Consider the following 11,015-nt stretch of genomic DNA (forward strand, 5'->3'; position numbering starts at 1 on the left):
GGGGGGAATTGAATGAGAGAGATTTTTCGGGAGTACTTGAGTTTGATGAACATCGAAAGCGCATTCGGGTGAATGTCTGGGAGATTTTTGGGAGTTTCCGCGTGGTTGCGCCGAGAGAAAAGTTGCATAACAATTCGTGGTGATGATGGAAATTTCTTCAGCTCCCTGATGCCCCCCCCCGAAACCCCTCATCCATCCACCCCTCCCTACATACCAAAAAACCGAAATATGAAATGATGAAATCTCAAAATTTTCATTATTGCACTTGAAATCGATTGAATAAATGTTTGAATTTTCATGAAATTGCACGGAATAGTATATTACGCAACAAGTGCGTAATGGGTTTTTTGGCTCGTGGGAAGTTGTAAACGGAGCCGAAGGCGAGGTTTACAATCCCACGAGTTAAAAAACACCATTACGCACGAGTTTCGTATTAGTATATTACGCAACAAGTGCGTAATGGGTTTTTTGGCTCGTGGGAAGTTGTAAACGGAGCCGAAGGCGAGTTTTACAATCCCACGAGTCAAAAAACACCATTACGCACGAGTTTCGTATACTATTTTATGTCATAGGGCCCAGAATCCGCGATTCTACCGAGCGAAGCGAGGTTAGAATCGCGTGATTCTGGGCACCTATGGCATAAAGAATATAAGATTATTCTTTACTGCGCAGAGATAGCCATATCCATTAATTATAATTTCCGATAAATTATTAAGTAGTCAGTTAATCAATATCACTCTTCAATTTTAATTATTGAAGTAATCATCAATTTACATATTTAAATTCCGAATTATTCATTTATCAGCTGTTGAGTTAGGAAGATTGACGATTATTTGGATAATCAGAAATCCCCTATAAAAAAATTTAGTACCATTTACTCAATAGAAAATCTACAGCTCCATATAATTAAATTTTAAATTTCGATTAGTATATTTAAACCTTGATCAATGTAAGTCAGAAATTCTTTTAATATTGAAGAATCGGAAGATTGATGACCATCTCTGTTACTGTGTAGTCCAGGCGTCAGAGGTTTTTCTGTCAAAAAAATTTCTAGAGAAATTTTTTTTTCTATTATTTTCTTTAATGATTCTCAACAGGAATATCAAAAATGCGTATAAAAATTCAATGCGGAACATTTGTTTAAACAAATAAAAATGTAGATTTTAGAGTTCTTTTGCGCATATCGAGAACACACACGGAGAAAATAAAATAGTAAAGATTACTATGGGGCATAGTTAGCTCCTCAATGGTAATAGGTACTATAGACGTTGCAACAATTACAATTAATTAATTAAGTAATTATTTTTTCATTATAATTACAATTTGGTTAATAGTTTTAATATGTTACATAGTAAGCTCTACATAGTAAGCGTTACTATGTTAACATAGTAAGCTTTACTATGTGTACATAGCAAGTTTTGCTATGTTACATAGCGAGTTTTGCTATGTTACATAGTAAAGCTTCCTATGTTACGTAAAATGTCCTATGACACATAATGACATTATTCTAAATAATTAAATACCATCCAGCAATGAAACAGGAGTAGATCAGTGTTAAGCACACGAATATCATCAACTCAAGGACGAGAATTTTCTCATTCTCAGAACCATGTAAGAGAAATTGTGTTTCTGAATGAAATAATGAATTCATTCAGAGAGCTCCTAATAAAGCCCATTAAAATCTAAATTAAATTTCCAGTTGCATTTTTATTCATATCAAATGAATAGTTGTATAAATGTAAATAAATACTTTATTCATCCAAGAAAAGACTTTATTAGTTAGAAGTGGAATCATTGTTTAGATAGCGAAGGGAAATAATTTATTGATGTGTAATAATTCTCTGTTTGCATCAAATAAATTGTTTATTTATTTCTAATTGAATATCTGCTTCTAATGAATACAATATTTATTCCAGATAATTGAAGCTTTGTTATTTGAAGAAATATACAAATGTCGAACAAAAATATTGTAGAATTTAATAGGAAAATTTCAAATAAAGAGTTGAATTTGTTTAATTTTTTTTAAGAGTTTAAGCCTTAAGCGTCTTGAGTTTATGAATGCATCAAGCGGCAATCGCGAATTTCAACCGGATATTTTAGAGGTACATCCTATGTTGACATGACAATCATTTCTATGGACATGGTAGGCATTCCTATGTAACATAGTAACCATTACCATGGAACATAGTAAGCATTACTATGACACATAGTGAGCATTACTATGGAACATAGTGAGTATTACTATGGAACATAGTGAGCATTACTATGGAACATACTGAGCATTACTATGGAACATAGTGAGTATTACTATGGAACATAGTGAGCATTACTATGGAGCATAGTGAGTATTACTATGGAGCATAGTGAGTATTACTATGGAGCATAATGAGTATTACTATGGAACATAGTGAGTATTACTATGGAGCATAGTGAGCATTACTATGGAACATAGTGAGTATTACTATGGAGCATAGTGAGCATTACTATGACACATAGTGAGCATTACTATGGAACATAGTGAGCATTGCCGTGGGGGATAGTAAGGATTATTATGTAGCAACAGTTGAAAAACCATTTACTATATTACCATAGCAATCTCTCCCACGGCCATGGTAATATTTACTATTCCATTCTCTCCGTGTACTATTTGAACTATAGCCATTAGAGAGAAACCACTCAAGCGAGGATTTCAGTCAGATACAACATATCCAGTCAAAAAAATCCACAAAGAAAGCCCAGACAGGACTAAAAAATAGTGTAGAATTCTTTTCCGGAGCCCATCTGACAGAAAGTTCAACGAACAGCAAAAGTGCATCTAGCCTCGCTCTCCAGATCCTCCCCTTTCCTTCCTCTTCCACGGAAAAACTTTTTCCCCTTAAAAAAAAATCCCTCAAGTATCGATGTTACAGCTCTAGGGGCGATGATACACATCAATGGAATGGGTAGAAGCCCATCGACCCCGGAAATACCTCGCGTTCCGACTCGTGCTGACACCCGAGCCGCTTGTAAACGACTATAACTCATCGCAGGCGTAACATCTGATGATGTTGAAAAACAACGAGTTGTGAATCGATCTAGGTACAAATGAAATGAACGAAATAAAGGAAGGGAAAAGGATTGCTCCGAGAATTAAACTGTAATGAACAGTACACGACGTCAGTCAAGGTTGCGCGGGATTTACAATTTGCGTTCTGGTATTAGCCACGCGATATTTCCCTTTGGCGTCTCATTAACGTATGAATCATCAGAGCGTCAAGGGGAGAGCTGGGTTATAGTCGAAGTCACGCACAAAACTCGGTACTGAAGATCGATGGATCACTATGAAGTGGCCAGTTGGCGAGTCATCCTTTTTTCACGCTACAACTGACTTTCCGGTTATGTTGATTCATACCTGTCATTTCGTGCAATCGTTATTGCATAGCTGTTTTTTTTTGTTCAGGGGCGGGGAAGGATAGGCTTTTTTGTGGAGGTAGAGACCATTCGGTTTTCGCATATTGTATTGCTTTTGTTGATTACTTTTGGATGAAATTTCAGGGAGAATGCGGGGGTATTTTTTATCGAATTGTACATAGTGGAATGAAAATTTTAAGGAATTTCGTTATTGGGAATTCAAAGTTATGTGGAGAAATGAATGGAAACTAAATGTCAGTGCAATTATTTCATTGAAGTTAATAGAAATTGGACAAATTTAGATGAATATATTCTGTTAATAAATTTTGACTGCAATTTCCGAGACAATTTTAGGTTTTTTTAGAGTTATTGTTCCTTTAAAATTTCAAGACATTTTGTCATTGAGAATTCAAAGTTTTACGCAAAAGTAAATGGAAACTGTAAATTTCAGTTCAATTATTTAATGAAACTGAACAAAAATCAGGAACATTCCGGGATATATGAATATTGAATAATTACAAGAATAATTGCAAGGATGTATGATATCTACTGTTGCAAATTTTGGCTAAATCAATGAAAACTTAATTTTCATCACGCTGTGACAGAAAGTGAACTTTTCGGCACGCTCCGCGTGCCTAAAAGTCCAATTTCCGCCACATTGTGATGAAAAATATTGTTCGTAACTCGTGAAAAAATGTTTTTTAGCTCGTGGGATTATATTACTCGCCTTCGGCTCGTGATATAAACCTCCCACTCCCCAAAAAACACTTTTTTGCACTCGTTACGAAATACACTATTTCAACTCAATGATTCTAGAAAAATTAGTAGACATGAAAAAATTCGTTCTTGAATTTTCAATTGATTGACAATTCAAGTAAATTGTGGAATTCTCATGTTTCCTTTTGTTCATAAATTTTGAATTCCAGTAAATTTTCAGTAAATTCTGAAATTTCATAATATCGATGCTTCAATCTTACAATCCCTATTCACAGTGAAATAAAATAAAATGAAATAAATTAAAATAACATAAAATGAAATAAAATAATGCTTCGCAGAATTATTTTCGTTGCCTTATTTTGTTACATTGAACTACTGTTTAGTTGAATTAATGATTAAATGACTGAATGGATGAATGAATCGAGTACAGGCTCACCGAATCAAACGAAACCCCACAATGAAGCCTTGATCGATTAATTCACGACTGGAATGGATATCTCTGTGGTACTTGATTCTACTTTGTCGTGGGATGAACGTGATTCGGGGATTTGCCTGGAGGGTGTTTGCTTCGTTGAGATACCCGATGGGGATTTGCGCGTTGAAGCTATTAGAAGGCGCCTGGTGGTGTCGCTCATCTTACCGCAGCCGGATCGCTGCACCTTGGCCTTGATCACTGCAGCTTATCCGAATGAATTGGGAGCTCGAGGAGCTTGAGAGAATACTCGAGTAGACAATGTTCCGGTATTATATCGAGTGTTTAATCAATTCAATCCCGGGCGCTTGTTTTTTTCTTCGGCGGTTTTATTGGGGCATTAATTGAACTGGATGGTGAGACTTGAACTGAGTAGATCAATCAATTTGATCCTGGGAACATTCAACTGATTCGATGTTTATTGGAACGAAATGATTTTTACTGTAGAATTATTTTTATTGTAGAATGGATCTTCTCCTTTCATCAATATTTCGTGACCCTACAGTGCGATCGGGATAATCCAGGTGTCATTTTAAAGCTTCAAAAAATTCCTTTAAAATGGATCAAAAAATGTCGAATTTCACTCTACCAATTTTGAATTATTCATAATTAAATACGGCTCATGTTGAGAAATTTAAAAGTTCTTTACAGATTATTTTGCAAATATCGTGAAAACAACTAGATTTAGCAAAAAACATGAGGAAATATTTTGTGAAGAGCGTGAAATTCGTTACAAAACCTGTTTTCCACATTTTCCTCTAAACCTCTCCCCTTCGAAGATATCTCAAATCAATTTCGTATTTTTCTTTTTATGAACAAAGACGAATTTCTTAAGTTCAATAACAATCATTCCATTCTAAAATGTCAATAATCCCCTCGGCGCGGTGTCCTATCTCGAAATATCATTCCTAATAACCCAAATGACATAGATTGATAACCGTCGATTGTGCTGCGAAGCGGATCAATCGGACAGGTGTTCACCTCAGGGTATTACACAGGTTTCCTTCCCCCTTGGCCATAATACATTGAGATTGAATTTTCCTCTCTAACAGCACCAACCCAAGTTGGGAAAGTTTTACCTTCACTCCGACAACAGTTGGCTAACGAGTGGAGCTTAGAGACGCACTGTTACACAGTCGGTGACTTAAACGCGATACATGGGCGATTGTGTACAGCTTCCGTTCGTCCTAATGTAAACTTGTCGACCTACTTTACCCACACGGAATCCAATGAAAGAATATCTATGGGTTGTCGCTCGATAGGTTTTATCACTTTTTTTATTGGGAAATGCACAGGATTGAATTGTTTTTTTTTCATGTACATTAGATGTGAAGTTCTCGTAAATGGAAAGGTTTGTGATGTGAAAAAAAAAAAATTCTAGGAGAGTGACATTGAATTCGACTCAGGGGGAAAGTAATAGCGAATTTCAAATTGCACTGGAAATTCAATGTAATTCAGAATTTTGAAATACAGTTAGAAATTTTTTGAAATTTCATGAAAGATATTGTAGTAAAGCTTATGAGAGTGACATTGAATCGGATTTAGGTAAAAATTGGTCGTGAAATTTCAAGTTTTAAGTAGAATTCACGGAAATTCACGGAAATTCATTAGTTTTCAGTGGGAGTGAGATGGAAATTTCACAACTTGATTGAATTTTCAGCGGAACATGAATATTCAGAATCAAAATGACATGAATTTCCAATTTTTCCCTGAATTTTCACAGAATAATGGAACTGAAAAATCAAGTACTTAATTGATTTCCAGATTATTTGAACAGAAAATCAATGGAACATTTGATTATTCAATAACAAGATTTCCTGAAATTTCGGTGGAACTTGAACATGATAAAACTTTCCGGAATTTGACACGGAAAATTCAGACGAAAATTTTTAACAGTGTAGCAAAAAGATTCCCCCAGTTTACTTGAATTTTTAATAAAATAGAAATCAGTAGCGAAACGGCGAAACGGTTTCAAACTTAGCGAAAACTTAGCGAAGGGCTAAATCGACTTTCAGTAGTGAAACCCTTTTACTGTTTCACTACTGAATTGAATATTAAGAACCAAATTACTCTGAATTTTCTATTAATTAAAGATTGAAGAATATATTTAACTTAATTCACAAAATTTCTATCAATTTCCATGGGATAATTGAACTGAAATTGACAAAATTATTTGAAATTTTCTAATAAATTCAACAGTCTGAAAGAAAATGTCAAATTAGCTCTTTGCAAAAATATCTTCTGCAGTTTTCGCCGAAAAAAATTGGTCCTAGGATAATTACAAACACGTTTGAAAATTTTCTTGGAAACTACAGATCCACTAAATTCTCCAGGGATTTCGTCATTGGAAATTCGAAAATCTATGAAAAAATAAATGGAAACATCAAATTTCAGGTCAATTATTTCATAAAAACTCATAAAATTCATGAAAATTCAGGTAAATATACGCTTGAATTTTCAATTAATTGTAATTCGATAGTAAATATTCATGTTCCTCTTGAAGATCAAATTGAAAAATTGAGGAATCCTCGTTTTCCTCCTGTTAAGAAATGTGAAACTCCATTAAATTTTCATTAAAATCGAATGCAATGCCACTTCCTTGGAAATTTCTGGTCAACTGTCCACGAAATTGACATTTTTTCCTAACAGTGGAATTGAAAAAAAAAATAAAAGTTCATTCTATAAAAACTAATTCATCTCCAGGCGATGTAAATTAATTTAGAAAATCAGGGATTTTGAAGAAATAGCACCACTATGATTTAATTGTCAAGGATGGGACGTTTTATTTCTCCAAAATCCGAAGGGCTGATCACTTAGGGAATCACTGTACCGCTCGATTGGAAATCAAGGAAGAAATCATAAGAGATCACTCGAAATCAAGTGATTTCCATTTCCGGAAGTAATTTCTAATGACTTCTGGAAATCATCGGAAACCAGTAAAAATCATAAAGAAATCAAGTGATTTCAGAAATAATTAGAAACCATCGATAAAAGTGAAACTCAAATTTTGTATTCGAGCTCAGTCACGATCCCGTCTGACCCTCATGACCTTCTAAACTTTTTGTTTCCCGAATCTTACCCATATGCGATTATCGACAGATGCCCCACTTTGGCCCTGAAATCATGATTTTTTTATTTTAAGAAATCACTCAAATTTCTGATGATTTCTGGTGATTTTAAAAAATCACTCAAAAAATCATCAGAATCTACTGCAAATCATGAAAATTACGGAAAATCAAAAGAAATCATGATTTCCAATTCTTATTACGAAATGACAGAAATCATTGAAGAAATCACAGGAAATCCCATTCTGGAAATCACTGAGCCACGCGATTGATAAGTGACCAGCCCCTCGCCAAAATCCCCGATTTTTTGAATTGATAAAAGTTCATTTATCGTTTTTTCCATCCGGAAATTCCTCATTCCCGCTCTTGAATGCATTAAAAACTATATTATTAAATTTATCACAAAAATAGCAGCGTCAATAATAAATTACGCGAAGCTGCTTATTGACAGTCTAAAAAAAAACTTCGTAACCCTTTCAATATTTTATTTCAACTGGCTCTGCAGAGTTACCTCCTCCATTAAAAAGCTAAAAAAAATATGGATAAAAGCTAAAAAGTCCTTTTGTCAAATATCACCGTGAACTTTTCAATTCTCCTCTCACAAAGCGGCTTTCGCGCCAATTTCATATTCCACTGAAATTTTTCAATAACCCATGAATTTAATAAAACAGACAAAGAGCCCTTGGATTCAGTGCGTGAAAAAGCAGATGATCGGATGAAGAATTATTAAAAAATAAATAATCCAAAGAAGTAAAGAAATACACAATAGTATAGATGTATATGCCAGGCTAAAAGAGGGTAAACGTTAGAGCGAGCTGTATCCGAAACACCTGTAGAGCTCCAAAGGGATTTACTCGACGAAAGAATGAGAGAGGTATTTGCTGTACCGTTTCCTCTTCCATGGAAGGCGTGGATTTCTCTTTTCTCATTTTTTTTTTCAAGAATATAAAAATACATAAAGATGTGAAAATGAAATGGGAACAATGTAAATGCGACAATGAGAATAATCTTTACGGTATACAGCAGAAAAAAAAACTATGGGAAAAGAGGGGACTTTTGACCTATATTACCCTCTCTTTGTTATTTGTTTTTTTCAACTTTTCCAGAGGTAAATTCTTATCCCGAGTTTCTTCTCCGATTTCATTGAAAAGTCAGGGAAATTTCCGATCCAATTCACTACACTATAAAGTTTTCTAATAATATTTGTTGTCGAGATTCTTAAAGAAGAATTTGCTAAATTTTTAAAGAGGGACAATCGACTTAGGATTTTTTTCTTTTTAAACCCCATTTTTTCCTAACAAATATTTTCCGCACACATCATGATCAATACAAAGCTGCAAACTCCATGTAAAATATATATAAAAGCCTTAGGGCGAATGCTATACAAACGGACCATTGTTTTATCTATTATTTATGTTAACAAAACATCGTTGAAATTGAAAGGCGACTTTTTCGATATTTTAAAGATGATTTTGTTAAAATAGGATTATTTATAGGTTTTGATTTAGTGAACGATAATTATGATCTATAAATACGTAAAAATGGAGTGGAAACATTATAAACGCGGCAATAAGAATAATTATCGAGTTGATAATATTTGTTGTAGAGGTTTTAAAGAAGAATTTGTTGAATTTTTAAAGAGTAAAAAATTACTTTTTCGATATCTTGAAGATGATTTTGTTGAACTAGGATTTTTTATAGGATCTGATGGTGCCTACCCTAATCTTCTCCACCGTCTACTTTCGGAGATATTTGAACAAAAAGGGGTATTTAGCTTGAAACCCTACATAACGAAATATTGCGGAATTTTTATTTCTCCAGTAATGCTTGTTGTCAAGATTTTTTAAAGAAGAATTGGTTCAATTTTCAAACGTTAAAGAGTGAAAATGGATTTTTTTCGATATTTCAAAAATTATTCTGTTAAAATAACGGTTTTTCTGGGGTTTTGAAACGAGAATATTTGCAAAGAAGGGCTCAAATAATTGAGCTCCTAAATCCGAAATTTTAAAAAAGGCAGAATTTCTCATTCTGTTCACTCATACAGTGGACTAAAATCACGATGAGAGTATTATGAGATAATAGTAGAGTATAATAATGATTTTGGTGATGGATTTCATGTACTCACGGTGCTTGATGTGTAGATGTGGCACTGGATCACTCGGCCAAGCGAGAGATCTTCCAACAAGGCCAACAAGACCCAAAATAATAAGATTTTCAATCATCCTGAAGCACGATGAAACGCTCATGTTTAATGCCCACGGGCTCCACTCATAAATCAACCATCATACTCGGTGCTTTCCATCTCATCCCATCCATAAACTTCACTTCTGAAACATAAACCAACATCAAAGATTAGATGCTAGTGCTCGTGACAGCGTACATTTGTGAAAATATATGTTTTACACAGTTGAATAAACTTGGGAATTCAATCATTGCGAGATTTGATTTTCAGAAATAATCACTTGCTTTCGGATCACTAGAAATTTTCAATCAATATTTAAGAAAAATTCGGCAATGAGGAAGATTTTTATGAAGATTATGAAAATGCGCTGTAAAAATAGATGATAAATGAAAAAAAAATCAATAAATCCGCTTGGAATTTCAAAATATTTTGCATAAATCGCGTCATTCTGTACATAAAAAATAAGAAAGATGAGAGGAAACTAAATTTACGAATGAAATGCGCTTGAAAAACGCAAAGAATAATTAGTTTTCAAAAAATCAAAAAATTTCATTCAGAAGTTTTTGAAAATATCTCGAAAACTAATGTATTTACCAAAAAATGTCATAAAGTCTTTTTTGAAGATCCGAAAATTCCCAACAAAAAAGGTTTTTTGACATTTTTTGCGAAATCCCACAATTACCGAGATATTTAAAGTAATCTCCGACAAAGAATTGAAGGGTCTAGTTGTTGTTAACGAGGATTTTTACCGACTAATCCCCTGCATTAACTGTTAACAAATGTGTTCATAATAAAACAAGTCTCGTTAAGAGCAACTAAATCCTTTTACCACTGGATCTTTACCCCCGAAATCAGTGTTTTTTCAACTTTTTTTTTCTCCCGATTCTTTCCTCTTCCCTGAAGTTAATAGGGTACAATTTTATCCCCTCAGAAGTTGGCAGAATAAAAGGCCAATGAGGATCGGCCGCAGTGGAGTTTGACGTTGGATGGAACATGCATTATGCAAGGACACAAGCTGGTGTACACGGGGCTCTTTACGCTTCGTCTCTCTTACTCCGGCGTTTAACTGCCAAAACTTTGAGCTACTTCTACCGTTGCTTTTACTTGCCATCAGGGGATGGAGAGGGATTCAGAATTTTAACCCGTCATGCATAGTATTACCGGGGGTGGATACGGGAGGGGGGGGGGG

General features: G+C 34.4%; 1 protein-coding gene across 1 annotated transcript in view; it reads right to left on the reverse strand.

Moving 5' to 3' along the window:
• LOC107037754 (semaphorin-1A) overlaps positions 1-11,015 on the reverse strand; it is a 295,040-nt gene that overhangs the window by 154,773 nt on the left and 129,252 nt on the right. The window contains exon 3 of the mRNA XM_015256484.1: positions 9,770-9,971. Within this exon, the coding sequence (XP_015111970.1) occupies positions 9,770-9,890 (121 nt within the window). The 5' untranslated portion in view covers positions 9,891-9,971. The remainder of the gene's footprint in view (positions 1-9,769; positions 9,972-11,015) is intronic.

This window comes from Diachasma alloeum, unplaced genomic scaffold, assembly GCF_001412515.2.
Source record: "Diachasma alloeum isolate Michigan unplaced genomic scaffold, Dall2.0 Dall_scaffold_00269, whole genome shotgun sequence".
Lineage (NCBI taxonomy): Eukaryota > Metazoa > Arthropoda > Insecta > Hymenoptera > Braconidae > Diachasma > Diachasma alloeum.